The 16,697-nt window shown below is 43.9% G+C and overlaps 1 protein-coding gene across 6 annotated transcripts in view; it reads right to left on the bottom strand.

Annotated features, from left to right (window-relative positions):
- Positions 1–16,697, bottom strand: part of Tnr (tenascin R) — a 410,298-nt gene that overhangs the window by 48,840 nt on the left and 344,761 nt on the right. For all 6 annotated transcript variants that reach the window (XM_029479707.1, XM_021160989.2, XM_029479724.1 and 3 more), the window contains 2 exons: positions 14,174–14,443; positions 8,132–8,317 (listed from right to left, as the gene is read on the bottom strand). In XM_029479707.1, coding sequence (XP_029335567.1) covers positions 8,132–8,317; positions 14,174–14,443 — 456 coding nt within the window. The remainder of the gene's footprint in view (positions 1–8,131; positions 8,318–14,173; positions 14,444–16,697) is intronic.

The following is a 16,697-nucleotide window of genomic DNA, read 5'->3' as shown; positions in this document are numbered from 1 at the left end:
ACCTCAGAGTTAAAGGCCTGGGCAATTTCTCCTGTCCTAGCTACCTCTGGTCCTCTGGGCTATTATGGTTTCCTAAGGTAACACAAATTATTTTTCATAGGGGATGGTTCGAGTAGCCTCTCATTAATCAATGGCTTATTTTTTAACAACAGAGAATGCTGTATAGAAGGTTCCACCTGTCTCTAGCTTTAGTTCAGTTCACACTCTGTGTGATTACAGCAGAATCTTACCTGGTCTTACCCATAAGTTTCCCTTCAAGGAATACAGTTGAATCCTAGCTGGGCAGCATTAGAATTAGGCCTCATTTTCCCACTTCCAACCAGCTTGTCCCTTCTCTAACATTTGCTTGGTTCTCTCCTGAGACTGTCAGTCTAAGTTGAGTAAAGTTTGAAGTGTAACAGGCTTTGGAGTCTTCTGTACATTTCATATTCAGGCCTGGCCACCTTCCCCATATATAACTTTCATTACTTAACATGTGCAGGCCTGTGTCTATAGAATGGGAATAATAGGTTTCAATGTCAGAGGTTTGTTGAAGGGATTCTGTGAATTTTCTCTGTATGGGTCTGTCCATAATGGTTGATGTTAATACTGGCATTATCCAGCACAGGAAGACATGCTAGAACTTTTAAATCTTTTTCAGTTAAGTGGCCCTATCATTATCAAAATGTGCACAGGCAGGCTCGTGTTGGCTTTAGGTACATCTTATTGTTGACTTGATAAAGCTCTGCTCCTGACTCTGATGCAAACCAATGATTTATGGTTACATAAGGGCATTAGTGAGGAGTTCCTCTGGCTGATCTCAGTACCTGTCTCTACACTGAATGGGTGATTTCTGTGCATACAGACTCATTTAAAACACACATTCGTTACCATCAATATATCTCATTATTCCTAGAACATCCCTGGTTGGAGAAATCAGGTTACCTTTGGGGCACAAACTCAAGATCAAGACCTTCGCTTGATTATCATGAAGTAGAGAATTTCCAACGTAGGCAAAAGTTGGCAGATCAAGGGAGTAAGGCAGAAATTATATGTTGCCGAGCGGCTCTGGTATGTAATGTTTCCATTCAAGTTTCTTATTTATGAAGCTTAAATGAAATGTTCAATTATTTACAACAGAATTGCTTTCTCCCAGAAAAAAAAAAAAAGCAGCAGTTAGTGTGCTCTTCCCAGGCTTTCTGTCTAGGGCACAGGGAAGCAGGACTCTCTTATAGGACTGTGCCTGCTGGTTCCCTTTGATTTTCTGCAGCTTTCTTCCTGAGCTACAAGAGAATTGTTGCTCATTGCCAGCAAGTAAAAAGCAGGTCTGGGGGAGAAGAAAATGTGTATCCAAGGCATATCTGGTATACTTCTCTCTCAGCACAGAGCATTCTGAAGGATCTTTTTCACTTTAAAGACCTCATTGCTCTCCATCAACGCTCCCTTTATTTTCCCATTCAACCCTTGCAAGTGGGAGCATATAAATGGCTCTGTTCCTATTCCTAACAAAAGCTCGGAAAATTCATCCCATTGGAAGTCACTATTCTCCGTCCCTTAGAGAACATCCTTTGTTCTGCTTGAGGGCTGACACTTCCCTAAACTCTTTCACCACATAGCCATTCTTCTCTGAATCCCTAAAGCACATAGCTCATCCACTTCGCAAGTATTACTGAGGGTCCCCTTTGTGTCAGGCACAAGGCTGTGGGCCATGGATGTGAAATGAGTTGATGATAAGGCATCACCTTTTGAGGGTCAGAAAAGCATCTGTCCTGGAAGTGTAAATTAATTACTGAGTTGCAAGTATTAAGTGATCTAGAAGAAGAATAAAGAAAGGCGAAGAGAGACAAGATTAAAACAAGGATTTTGAGTGTCTGGTGATGAAGAGGACAGTTCTCAGTGTTCCTTTTATACAGACCTGTTCATGTCCTTATGAGCTTCCATGTACCTTGTCTCATGAACAAATATGAGCTCAGAGAAAGATACCCCTTGAACACAAAGTTAGTACAAGATAGAGCTAAATTTACAACCCAATTATTGTGCTTTCTAATATCTGTCCCTAAGAGTCACATAAGTTGGCTCTGGGGACTGTCATGAACAAACTGGAATCTAAGAGTGGCTTATGACAATACTGTGTGTTATTAATAAGAGTGGCTTCAGAAGATGGACTCAGTTGGGCTATAGCAGCCAGAGAAGAGGGGATTTGGACTGGGCTTTGAAATCCAACTAAGGTGAAAACAGATAGTGGAGAAGAAATGTGGGGTCTTCCTGTGGTCAGCATCGGGCATAGCAAGCACCACTGGGTTACTATAGGCTGGAGAGCAGTGGGCGTGAGCAGTGTTCTCAGCTGCACTGCAAGAACTGCTGTGATGGAGGGAGAGTAAGTCACTTGCTCCTGCCAGGAAAGTCATGCTTGCAGCTATTGCTGGGGAACAATCAGGGAAGTGGAGGAGGCCACAGGAGCTGTCTCTTGCCAGCAAAAACATAAGCAAGTCATCTGGCAACTGTAGGCTTGATTGGCTTCGACTAACATGAGTTACTATAGATCTTCCCTCCCTAAATCCCTGGGTCTATCTCCCACAAGCCTGTGAAGCTCAATGACACCAAACAGGATTCAGGGGTTAGTTAGTCCCAGTTCACTGGTTGCTTTCATAGAGAGGGACAGACTGAGAACCCTTCCTTTAAGGAGCTACCAGTCTTTGTCTTGATTTTGGCAGCATGTGTCAAGTTGTATCTGGCAAAATTATTTACGAAAATTAGACCATGTCCCAAGCACACTGAAATCCCTTAGTGGTGAAATTCTGAGGCAGAGATGTCACAGGTGGAGAGGGGTCTGGAGACCTTCCAAGATGTCCTGAAACCACACCTCATGGACAATGGTCTGGCTTTTGTTGTTGTTGTTGTTGTTGTTTCTTTTTTCTTTTTACCTTTTTTTTTTTTTTTAGCTAAATGGAGAGCCAAGTTGCCTGGCACCAGCCTCCCATCTTGGATAACTCCAGTGTTCTTCAAGTGAATCAGGCTTTCAATGAAATCACTCTGTCTCTGGGGATATGGATAAGGTTAAAGCACTAAAAGAGGCAGCCAACTCCATCTTGACTTTAAAGCCATATTTTAAAAGGAAGTAGTATTAAAGATGTAATATTAAGTAATTTTTAAAAGAGTGTAATATAAAGTTCCCAGATGGAGTGTTCTTGTTGCCAGTGAAATTGATAGGGAACACGGCTCATCACCCCAGTCTCATAGTAACACCCCACTTCTGGTTCTCTGGTGTAAATAAATGTTGAAGGAGCCAAGTAAGATACAAACATTCTGGTCTCTGTCTCTTCTCCTGGCATCTCTTTACTGGACTTCTCACACAAGTTAAGGGAACTGGTTCTATCGTTCTATGAGGAGGTCTGTGTTCTTGTTTCTGCAGCTTACCCTACATCTTCCTATTCCCTAACTGGTCACATTTTTTTTTAAGGATTCCCTACCAAAATGGCCACTTGGGGTCACTATGACCTTGCCCAAAGGAGTCTGAACTTTTAGACCCTTAGCCCACACCTCTCCCAGTCACAAGTGCCTAAGGCCTATCATTGATGATGATTTTTGTACCAGGATGGCAGAGAAATGCAGTCAGGGTGAAATGGACACAAATGTCCACGTCAGTGTTGATTTGACAGCTGTCTTCCCTTTAAAGTCTCCAATTCCTTCATGAAAAATCTCCCTGTGAATAGTATACCTGCACATAATTCTTTTAAACCTCACTCTCCCATCCCTGGACCTACATCTGGGTCCTGAGAAAGCAGTGATGGGTTTAGTAGATGGCTGTCATCCAATGTTCCCTACCAATCAGAAGCACTTATCTGTGTAGGTGTGGCATATGTATACAGATTTTCATTTGAGTGCATGTATGTATGTGTGAGTTGTGGCATGTATGTCTGATTGTCACTTTACTTTTTCTACAACTTACATTATGGCACAATATCTACAGGCTCTACATTTCCAGTGTTGATTGATGCTCTGACTATCAGCTTGCTGATTACAGATCGGACGGTGGGTACTGAGCAGCAGAAGGCTAGGGAGCACTCATGAGGAACCATGGAGAACAGCTCCTTCCACTTGCTCTCCTGGTCACAGGTATCCAGGGGGAAGAGAGAGGATTAGAGGGAATGAACAGGACTCAGAGGCTGAGCTAAAAGAACTCTTAATATTTAAGATTCAGAAGTCACCCAAGCAAGGAAAAGCAGAAACAAACCACCACAGATGCAGAGTCTATTGTTTAGAAACAAATTTGTGCCTCAGGGGGAATTCTCTGGGCATTGCCTTATAGAGAGTAATGAGGGAATGTCTGGGAGTCTAGATCTGAACCTAGTTTTGGTGTTGTAAGGAACAAAGCTGTGGAAGGGGACTGGTAGGTGTGTGCTTTCTGTGAGCCTTTTAAATGATGAAGAACCCTAGAGCCAAGAAGGGCATGGGTTTCACAGCAAAAGAGTCTGGTGGCTTCAGAGATAAGAGCTTCTGTCAATAATTGTAAGTACAGGCACCGCTGCCTCTAATTGTAGCAATCACCCGTGAAGATAGAAGGGGTCTAAAGGTGTGCCAGGGAAAGACCAGGCAGCAGTGGGGCTAAGACTGAACTTTGTGGAAAGGCAAACAGTGAAAATCCGATGGCTGATGTGGACTCAGTGTGTTCCAGGCTCCAACCTCAGCACTCACACACAGTGGCACATAGGGTTTTATTTATCCCTCTTGATAGCTCTGTGGTAGACAGCAGGAAACCGAAGCATAGAAAAGGTAGGAAACCTGGTCAAAGAGCAAAGCTGTGAAGCTGTGTGCCTCCAATCTGAGAGGGGACATCAAAAGCCGAGCTCTGAATAAATGCTTTCTTTTCTTTCTGTCAATGTGTGCGTCCATGTGTCCGCCCACTTCCTGAGGCTGTGACTCCATGGGTCAGGAGGAAGAGGCCTCTAACATTTTCCCCAGGGACATCTCTGCTGGTACCCACATTCACTCGGGACATCATGCTGATAAAGAGAGGTCATCCTAAATCAGCCACCAGCTAGCAGACCTCTGCTGTCCCTTTGCCCTCCAGCATCATCATGTGTATACAGCTTCCCTGTTAGCAGCACTACCTCAAACTCATTAAATATATGACTCTGTAAGAGAAGGAGGGATGGAGGATACCAAGGAAACAAGGCCCTCTAAATCAACCTTGTCAAAGCTCATATGATCTCACTGAGACTGGAGCAGCATACACAGGGCCTGCATGTGTCTGCACCCAGTCTTTGTGTATATACTGCAGCTTCCAGTTAGTGTGTTTTTATGGGATTCCAGAGAATGTGAACAAGGGGGTCTCTTATGCCTTCCCTTGGGTTCTTTTCCTTCTGTTAGTCTTGTCCAACTCAGGTGTGATAATTTTTGTTTTATCTTATTCTCTTTTTGTTCTTTTTTATTATTTAAAAGAGTAAAAAAAAGATATGACTCTCATGATGGCTCTATGAGATGAGCACTGTAACTTACAAATGAAGAAACAGAGGCTTGGAAAGGGGATCAGCTGATCCAGGCACATGGAAAGTGATGAGTCTGGGTCCAGGTCAAATGAGAGGTTTCTGGAGGAGGCGCACAACAGGGCATAGAAGCCGACAAACCTTCCTCTTCAGGTTCCAAGTAGGGCAAGAGTGAGGACATACAATTATATAGACCTGGGACCAATCATTTCCCTGTTTCCCCTTCCTGAGACTTTCTTTCCCCCTGAGACTGCGGTGAGAGAGCAGTGATCCTTGGAATTAGGCTCAGCAAAGGGGCATACGGTACTTGGCTTTCTTATATGTCTATAATCCCTCCTTAAATTATGCAGTGGTTTGCATTTATTAATCTCCTCAGCAGTGAACTTCCTAGGAAAATTATGAGAGATCCATACTACACACACACACACACACACACACACACACACACACACACATACATATGCATGTGTGTATTATTATATACATAGTTTATAAGCACAACTCAAACATAAATATCAACCTACTTGAGCCCATTACTCAGTGATTAATCTCCTATTGCCTCAAAAGTCTTTGGCTCTTAAATTTGGACTGTCCCTTATATTTTTCTTCTTTATTGGCAGCAGCAATGGAAGGAAAGCATCTTCACAGGGACTCAGAAGCTTCTCTGGGTCACCACCATGTCCCTCGCTAATGTTGTGACCTTGTGCAAGTTTCCAGAGCCTCCGAGCCTCAGCTTTATCATGCATACAATGGGGGTGCTCATAGCTACAGATATGTGGTGTAAGACATGTATCAGTGAACACAAAGTCTTCTCCTTTTTCTTTTCCTCCTGATAATGGGGAATAATAACTAGACTGTGATTGGTTCTCTGATTTTTTTTTTGCAGTGTAGCTTCTATTCCAAGCAACAAGCCACCTTTCTTGTAAAACATTGTTTCTTGCCAAATCAGCCTATAGGTGTAGGCGAAGGACTACTGCTTCCTCCTGTACTGGTCAGCATTTTGTTATGGGGATTTTTTTTTTCTTTTAAATCAGTGTTTCTGGCTCTCTGCAAGGCTTGCTGTTCCTTCTGTGTCCGATTCCCTCCTGTTAATCTGCTTTATCGGCAGATCTCCTTGCTGGATTTCCAGCTGTGTATCTGTTTAGAAAAGGTGTTCTTGAATGTTTACTTTAAGTAGCTTCATTTGGCAAGGAGGCCTGGGATTTCAGCTCAGGAGGAAAAGAGCTTTGCTCATATGTTCTTGTTTACGATTCTCATTCTTGCCGAGTCCCTGGTCTTGTAGGACAGCAAATGCTTTTGAAAGCCAAGACACAAGTCAAATAAAGTCTGTGGGCTCAAGGGCAGCCTCTGGCCCACAGCATTTTGTGCCGTTCATCCCTCATGCTAAAGCCATATGCCATTCCTCAAGCACCCACCTTTTGGTGAGGTCTAGGAGAGGTATTTTCTTGGATAGGTATCCATGGGATCAGGAGGAGCCATAACTGAGTCCCATCTCCCCCAGGATTTGTCACCACCTACCTCCCTAACTCCAGCCAGGCATTGTGTTGACCTAGCATACTGCCTCAGTCCACACATCATCTTTTCCTCTCTGACATCACTAACATACTCCTGGCCAGTCTGTCTCAGCTCTGACCTTTGTCTGTACATACCTACTTATTACACTGCTTTGCTTAAAATCCCTTACCCAGCATTATGCTCCTACTGTATAGTTTATCACTCAGGAAGCTGAGGCAGGAGGATCATGAGATGAGGTCAGCCTAGGCTACACAGTTAAGACCCTGTCTCAGAAAGTAAGTAGGTAAACTCATAAATACTTAAAATCCCTCAATGGTTCCTTAGGCTCCTCTGGTATAGCTCTAACTCTTTATAGGATACAGAAGGCATGACCAGGCTCCCACTGTAAGTTTTTGCAGCTTTATTCATTAACTTAATCATTCATTTATTTTAAAAGTGCTGATCTGGGATCCAGTATGTGGTTGGCATTGTGCTAAACCCTGAATTCAACAATGAACAAAACAAACGTGGACTGACTTTTATGGAGCTTTAGATGTGTAGGGTCAAGATCAAATAATCCAGCCTAGGTGTATCAGGACAGTGCAGAGAGGGATTGTTTGAGTGTAGGCTTGTTTGACCTTGCCCCTCAGTCAGTAACGTGTAAATTCAGGTGCTAAAAGGGAATCTGGCATGAGCTATACAGTGAGAATGCCCTGGGGTAGGAGGCACAGTGTGTTTGAGGAAATAAAGGAAGTGAACCTGTGCACCAGGAGCACAGAGACCTCCAGGGCATCAAGCCGAGGTAGACTAGGGGAAGTAAAGAAAAATAGGCCAGCCTTGGGGGACCGTTCATCCTGAAGGCAATGCTAGATGTCTAGAATGTCATATAATAGATAATAAACGTGTACTTTGGGAAATTATTCAATGTTGCTGGAATAAAGAGTGGATTAGATTGAGTTGAAAAATATAGGGGATTATTGCCATGGTTAAAAGAGATGACAGTAGTTTGGAATGATTGATAGCTGTGCACTCTAAGGTTGGGGATGTATTTATGAGACACTTAACCTATTAAGTCAGTAGGATTTATTGGTGGAGTAGTTTGAGATAAATGAGTTGAGGGGAGAGAGAAATGAGGATACAGATTCAACAACCAAAAGACAGGTCTTACTCACCTGTGAGAGTAGTCTTGGTAGTTGGGCCAATGCCCTTGGGTACCAGCACTTCGTGGTACTGTTCACCAGCTAAAGTGCTGTACACAACCTTGTACTCCTGAGCTTCGGCCTCGCTGTTATCCCATTCCAGGTCAAGGCTAGTTGCTGTGCGGGAACCCACTCGCAAATTCTTGGGAGCATCAATCTCTAAAAATAAGCAATATCACCAACATTGTATATAATTCTACACATTTGGGGTGCATCTTGAGAGCTAATAATCTCTAAGGAGGGAGCCCACACCTCCTGACCTCATCTGAATAAAGTTTGAAGGTGTTGCTTCCCCTTTTTGTTCTACCATGACGATTCTTTGGGTAGGTCACAATGACGTGGAATTGGATGTCGATGAATTTTATGTTTCCTCTATACCATCTGAAAATTCAAGTAGCATTCTAGAAACTTGAAAAGGAGCTGTCTAATATCAGAAGTTTAAAAGCACCGTAAAAGATAACCCAGTAGGAGAAAACAAGGGACAATCTCAAGAGGTTAAAATGGAATAGATTGCTGATTCTGAGCTATCTTGCAGTGGGCTTTCTTGTATTGGTACAACTGAGCAGCATGCAAGTTGGAAATTTACAATTTGGATGGTGTGTGTGTTATAGTGGGCTTTGGAGTCAGGCTCAGTGTGAACCTCTTTTGACACCTAAAACAATGGCACCACCGACAATTCTTTCAAGGTCTTAGAACTGAATGGCCATCTTTGGGAAAGGGAAGACACTGTAGTTGTCTACAGATTAGATGTGCATGTAAAATGTACAATATGACACCAGATACAAATGTAGGAGTCCAAGCCTGGATGGATGACTTGTTATCTCTAGTGACCTTCCTGGCACCTAAATATGTGCTCTTAGTCTTCTAAGAACCCCAATGACTATTGGCATTTCCTCCCATCATATCTAGGTGACACTTCTCTTCCCCAGGCCTGGCTACCTGCACAGTCTTATTTGAGGAGGGGCAATGTAAGAACATGCAGTGTAAGAAAGTATCGACTTGAAAAATCTGTCACTTAAAAAGTCCAAAGTAGTTCCAGATATTGGACGTGAATTTAACATTGAGATGGTCCAGTTATCTGTTCTAAGTAGACTGTGGTAATCTGCCAACGTCAGGCAAGTAGCCCACCCCCGTTTGTTCCTGTGGAAGAGGAGACTGCTGTAAATCCATATGAACACAGAGGCTTCTGTTGTGTGATGTCAACTGAGTGTGGATGTGGGGGATCTTGAGCAGATGGATGTCTTTGCAGCTTATTTTTCTGAGAAATTGGTCTTCGTTCAACCTGTGTGATCACACTGGATACTGTTCATTCTTGATGCAACGTATGTACATGATTTCTCCAGGAGTTAGATGGACAGAGAGCATGGGGGCAGACACATGTGAGGTAAAACAAAATATAGGGAGACAGATATGGCAAAGAGGCTGTGGCCTGAACTGAGTGGGGACTGTGTTAGTAACTTTTCTCTTTGTTGGAACAAAGTAGCTCATAAAAGCAACTTAAGGAAAGAGGGTTTGTTCTGGCTCCCAGTTTCCGAGTTCAGAGACTGAGGCAGCTGGTGACTCTGTATCTATCCACAACCAGAATGTAGAGAAAGAAGAAGGGTAGGATGATGCTCAGCTCACTTATTCCTTTTCATGCAATCCAGAACATCAGCTCACAGAATTTATTCCTCCCATTAGGGGCGAGCAGCACCTCCGTTAACCCAATCTAAAAACATCATGCACATGCCCACATCTCCTAGATGGCTCTAAACTCTGTCAAGTTGATGCATACTAACCACTGCAGAGGTAAAGACAGTTAATCAGGGTCAAGGTGGAGACCTATCTTATACTTAGAAAATGTTATCTTAGAGATTTCTTCTTTTTATAAGGGCATAGAGTGCAATCTAATGGCCGTAGGCCCTGAACTCTACGGGAGGGGATAGTGTTTTATCTGAAATGAACAGCTGTTCTGCTCTCAGTAATTATAGAAGTACTCATTCTTAGAATGAGCTCGGGCAGTGAGTGTCAGAACTGGGCAGAGTTGAGATCAGTGCTCTCTCTGGGTCTAGAAAGAACAGCTGGAGGACATCCATATAGGAGGGGACTGAGCAGGTCTCTGAAACACAGCAGCAAAAACAGATGGACAATGGAGCCTTTCTGGAGGGACTTGTGTCTGTGAACTCTGGTACTAACCTTTCTATCTAGTTTTGAGAATATTCGTTAGGTCAGATTTTTATTTCTCTGTTTAAAACTTTCTGTTGCTTCATGCTCTAATTGCAACAGTGGTGGTCTAACTGGGCACTGAGTGGGCAGACCTTAACACTTCTACTCTGTTCTTCTTGGGACACATCAAGCTAATTTGTACTCCAGAGTCTTTGGACCAGCTGCTATGTTTGCCTGGAATGTTCTCTGGCTCTTGCATGACTTAGGTTTTACAGTTCTTAGCTGGAATTCCACTTTCTCAGAGGGGTAGCCTCAATCCAGGGAAGCTTTCCTTCTGTCTTATCCATTTTCCTTCCTATCGCAGAAATCATGATTCAAATGATCTCTCATTCTGCTTTTCTCGTGACCACCCAGTCCTCTTGCCCACTTGGAGGCCATTTATGTGAAATGGCTCTTATCTGTATACTCTATAGTCTCTGTGCCTAGAACAGTGCTTGTGGCCCCAGAGGATGTTCAAAAAGTACATGGTAAGTAACTGAATGTGTCCCATCCACGTCTCAACCTCAATTGTTCCCTCCAAGCCTTTAGAAATGGCTTGTTAAATATGTTTAGCTGTGGGCTTTGAGATTGCCTGAGGTGAGGTGGTGCATGGCACAGAACAGCTGTGACAAAGGCAGCCAGCCTTGCAGAAACAAGATGTCTCTCTGCTCTCCACAACCAGCATCTTGGCTGAGGGAGGTCAAAGGCTTCCGGGTTGAATTTGTAAAGTAACATGTTGGAGAATCCCAGAACGGAGTCACCAGTGAGGAGGGAGAGGGAAATGCAACTCTGGATGTTTGTATTTGTTGCCTGGAGCTGCCACACAACACAGCCCAAGCTGGGGTCTGCAGAGGAAAGCAATGCCTAGACTCTTGAAATGCACTTGGTATATGCACACCATGGTTGTTTTCTTCTGAGAGCTGTGAGGCAGTCTATGGCATGCCTCTTAGCATCATGTGATTCTCTAGCCATCTTGGGTTTCCCCTGACCATTTTCTGCCTCTGTCTTCATATGGCACGTCCTATGTGCATGCCTGTCTCTGTCCTGGTTTCCCCGTTTGATAACAACACAGTTGTTGAATTAGAGCCAATCCCAACAACTTTACCTCGATCTGCCTATCTGCGAAGACCCTATCTCCAAACAAACAGGGGGTCAGAGCTTTAGCATCTTTTCAACCCATAAGAAGCACTAAGCACAGGTATGGGTCATCCAGGTCAAACGCACAGGGGCCTAAGTCCTTTGAGAACTCTGCTCAGAGTGAAGTCCTCCATGAGAGAGAAACTGTCCCCAGAGTCCTCATGAGGCTGCAGAGGTGGGGAGGGACTCCAGGTTTCCGAGTCTGGTTTCCTTCTAATGACTGGCCTTTGCTCCTTGCACCAGGGTGCTTCTTTGCAGCGCTGCTCTAAGACCCAGACTAAGATCCTACTCGCCATGCACGAAGCAAATCTCAGTTTTAATTGCCTGTGCAATTAGTGCGCTCCTAGTGTCGAAGCCATCACCTGGAAAAACACTTTGCTTAATTTGAATTTAAGCGGAATTCTGAAATGACTGAGGGCCCTACCTGGGAGGGTCTGTAAAACCTTTCATCATTCCGCTGGCATCTGCCAACTCTGGACTTGGAGAATCTGTCTGCAAAGCTATTTGTCTCCACCCGCCCCTACTTCCCTCTCTCCTAAGGGAGACTAAGGGAGCAGGCATGGGTCTGAGGCACAGACTGAAGGTTGCATGGAAAAGCAGCCACCTAACAGCTGCCAATCCACTAGGCGACCTGAAACTGAAATTCCTGCCACAGTGAACAGAGACTCTGGGGGAGCTCCCTCAGAGGAGATGGGATGCAATTGTCTTGATTGGAATTTTCCTGGGCTACCAGCCAGTGTGGATCCATCTTGCCGACCCGAACATCAAGAGTTTGCTTGTGCTTCTTGAGAGCCCCCTTCTCTTTTCTTGTCTCTTCAAACTCGTTATCGGAGCAGAGCACAAAGGAGCCACTTTCCAATTCAAGCTATCTTGAAATTAAGAGAAGAATGTAGAACATGTGGCCCACAGCAGATACCAGTTTGTGCGTGAGTGTATACACACACACACACACACACACACACACACACACGCACGCACGCACACTGGAGGTTGACCATGACCAAGAATGGATCTTATAGGACCACCCTTCCCCTTGCTATTTTGTGAACATTTTTGCGTAACTGGAGGAGAAAGGAAGAAAAATGAGAATAGTTTGATTGCTTTTTCTAAGAAGCACACTCAGCCTTTGGGGGAATCTCAAGATGTGTTTGCTGAAACAGTCCATTGGCTACACTCCAGGCAAGGCAGTGGCATCTGGTACCAGGGATTTCGAGAAGAACTTAAAGAGTGTCTGGCAGACCCTACCTGCCTCCTGATGCTCGCCAGCATCCACACTTGTTTTTAGGGAGAAAGCTGACTAGTGTCCACACTAAGTCATCCTAAGACTCTTGGCTGTTCTTTTTTGCTGGGAAAGATGGGCTTGCTTAAGTGGTGAGTTGTGCAGCAAAGTCTGGGCACTGAGAATCCATTCCCCTCTCTCATGGGGCCACTGCTATAGGGTCCAGTCTCGGGCTGTTCCTGAGTCCTAACCTCAGTAGTATGCCAGGCTTTCCAATGGGTAGACTAGTCCATGTCTTTCCCAGTCATTCAGTTTGCAGATCTGTCCAACTGTAACACTAAGCCATCTGCTATAATAGAGCTCTGATTTTGCAGGTGCAAAATCTAGATAAAGAAGGTGAGCTGGTTATTGCATATTCTTGGAGCTTTTGTCTTGTAGCAGACTCTGAAGCTACTACAACACCAGGTCAGACAGGTTTAGTGTTTTTTCAGAAGACAATGGTTCTTAGATTTTCTAGATGGGATCAGTTTTCTTTGATCCTTGGAGCAACTTGGAACTGGCAAAAAACATTCTTTGACATGTAACCTCTTCAAGGAAAAGAGGACAAGACTAACACTCTAGATTCAAAGGAACTTAGTCTAACCTGTTCACAGGACCTTGCTTCCTTGAGTGAGGTCTATCATTCTCAGCCACTGGTCAGGCTTCTGAGCTCTGAATGAACAAGTTAGTCAGCCTGAGGCCTGACTTTTCTGATTGCTGATAAAGCTCTTCCAGGAAGCTTTTTAGGAAGCTTTCTTGTGGGTATCATTTCAAGGGTGAAAAGAATTATAATGGGTTTAACTCATCTTTCTATTACTCACGGCTGTGTCTATGGCTTATCTTCTACCAATTGGCCTCATTGCTAGAGGCTGCAAATGGCAGATTGACTCAGGGACCTCAGTTTGCTGATGACTATGCAGGTTGAGCTTTGCACAAGACTGAAGAGTGTTCATTGTAAAGAAACCACTTCAGGCTTAGAGTATTTCTACAGCATCCTGTAAATGGCAGTAAAGTGTCTCAAGAAACAGGCACCTTCTGTTTCTTGCACCTTTTGTTTCAGGCACAAAACTGTCACAGATTTGCCATTTAGGCCAACAATTTGGATGTTCAAATGTCTTCTGGACAAACTTATCACTTTAGAAATGAGAAATCAGAGATTCATGGAAGGAAAAAAGAAGTTAAGTCACAGATCTGGGTGGCAGACTGAGGATGTGAACCCAGCTCTCCCTACTTGGTGATATTCTTTTCTTAATGCTGGAATAGGAATACCAGCAGGAGCTCCCAAAATCTCTAACTTTCTTCTTGTAGCCTTTGCATTAACAGGGCTGCCCACATTCATCATTTCCTTTTTTTTTTTTTTTTTTAATGTCCCCTGGCTACAATAACATCGTCGTGTTGTCTCCCAGTCCCAGTCCTTTTCTCCACCTCAGTCTCACCTGTTGTAAATTGGGTGCTTGAGGCATCACTCTCGTTGATCCCCCGGACTGCGCTGATGGACACCTCGTAGCGCGAGCCAGGTCTAAGGGCTTGCACGGAGTACTGGCTTAGGGGAGGTTGCAGCCGGAATGTCGTCTTCCCGCCTTCGCCACCCACCAAGCCATATTTTAAGAGAATGAAATCAACTTTGGCTCGAGGTGGGGTCCATTCCACAAAAGCCACAGTATCAGAGACATCTCGAACCAGGATCTGTGTGGGCCCGTCGATGACTGCACGAGAAACAGAACATGATGTTGATTCAGGAGTAAACCTTCTTTGGCCTCTGTTTACCTCTTTACTTCTTACACTCCCTTGCTCAGTGGGATGGGTTTCCTCGTTTATTGTATAGATGGGGAATATGAGATACAAAAGAAGAAGTCCTTTCCTGAAGCACAGATTTGTTGACACCATGGACACTGGCATTCAGTTCTCCTGGAACTTGGACTCTTTCTCCATTCACTGAATATGTTTCAGGCACTGGCATTTCACAGTCTGGGCAGGGGAAAGACACTTACTAGCTTGGATGACTCTGACCTACTTCTTTCAGAGGCCATGGCCCAGGTGGAGAGAAGAAACTTCTGGCCTTTGCCTGTGGCCCAGATCTTATCTTCACTGGGCCCAGATGAAAGCTCTATGAGTTAATAGAGACAAATGAGACCCAGGCGTGGTTGCCAAAGTCTCATTATGAGAATTCAGAAGTTATTCCTATCTAGCTTTATTTGGCTTGGATAACCAGACGGGCATTTGCATGTGTGGACATGAAACATGCCAGTCAAGAAAATGTGCTCATCTGAATTAAAAGGGCTTCTACTCTAGAGTTGTTTCTGTGAGCCATTTTCCTCTTTCTTTCTTTCTTTCTTTCTTTCTTTCTTTCTTTCTTTCTTTCTTTCTTTCTTTCTCTCTCTCTCTCTCTCTCTCTCTCTCTCTCTCTCTCTCCCTTCCTTCCTTCCTTCCTTCCTTCCTTCCTTCCTTCCTTCCTTCTTTCCTTCTTTTCCTCCCTCCCTCCCTCCCTCTCTCCCCTCTCCCTTTCTCTTTCTTTCTTTCTTTCTTTCTTTCTTTCTTTCTTTCTTTCTTTCTTTCTTTCTTTCTTTCTTTCTTTCTTTCTTTCTTTCTTTCTTTCCTTCCACAAGTGCCTGCATTTTTCTGAGACTGAAGACATAGGACACAAAGCGTTCTCCAAGTTCTCTGGTTCTAGAAATTGTCTCTAGAGTTAGCCTGTGTAGAGGCTGAGCTGGTGTGGAGATTCTCTACTATACTTACAGAGAAATAGGGAGCATTAGCTGTGGGGGTGAGGAGCAGAGAACTGAAGAGGGGAGGAGGGAGAGAAGGGAGAGGAGTAGAGGAGAGAGAGGAAAGGAGAGAGAGGAGAGGGAGGAGGGAGGTTAAGGAGGAGGGGGCAGGAGAGAAGAGAAGAGGGAGAGGAGGTAGGTATAGGTATACAGACAAGCAGAAATGAGTGACTATGTGGGCTTATGGAAAGATACAGAGAGTAACTCAATTTCTGATACTTCATTTTATGGTTCAAATATTTTATGAGTCTCAGGTACATATATTTCTGGTCCTGGGTTTCTAGGAAGCAATTTATGTCCTTCCAGTAAATTTTTTTTGCTTCAGTTAGTTTCTTTCCATAGATTCCTCTGTAATTTTTGGCTAGGATTTGTTTTTAAACTCATACACTTTCACCTCTGTCTCCAGCATGGGTGTCTCCATTAGGATGACTGCAGGCTAACCTAGAGTTAGTTCCTCAACTTTTCAAATGTGAGCCATTCTCTAGATGCCTGACTCTCAGCCCATTGCTATTTCCTAGTGAACAGTCTAGTATCAGCTACAAAGAAAATCACTAGATCATGTTGGTGCTGTCTGATTTGGAGTTAATTGAAGTTCTATTTATCATACTTGAGGTAGCCGTGTATTTAAACAGAAAATAGAAAACATCTGATTTTTTCCCCCACACGCTGCAGGTTTAGGTGACTTGGACCTTTGCTATTTCACTTACTTTAGTGAAGGGAGGCTAGGTGCCCTCCTAGCTATGACTTAAGTTCAATGTCTGAAATGCTGTAGACACTCATGAGTGAATGAAAGGAATGGACAAGCCTCTTTATCCTTGCAAAAGGGATGGGAGAACTTTTTTTTTTTTTTAAACGAGCTTTTTGAGGGAGTAAGAAAAAAGGCATCAGAGAAAATCAGATAACCACATAAGGCTTTTGTCCTTCAACTCCTTAGATCCAAAAACCCTAATCATAATGGATTGGCCATATTAGAATGTGATTATGTAGCACAGAGGGCGTTAGCTGCAGGAGGTCTTGTATTTGCATTCATAAAATGGTCTGCCTGGAAAAAGCCAGTCTGAGTGCAGATGAGGACTCAGAGCTTCACAGGAGGGGGTTGGTGTAGGTCAGACCTTAGCAGAAGGAAATAATCAAATGATTGTTTCCTAAAAGCAGCAGACAGGGATGGGAGCCAGCCACTTTTTCCTGCTGCATC

The sequence above is a fragment of the Mus caroli genome, chromosome 1 (assembly GCF_900094665.2).
Source record: "Mus caroli chromosome 1, CAROLI_EIJ_v1.1, whole genome shotgun sequence".
Lineage (NCBI taxonomy): Eukaryota > Metazoa > Chordata > Mammalia > Rodentia > Muridae > Mus > Mus caroli.
This window is presented reverse-complemented; position numbering and strand designations above follow the sequence as displayed.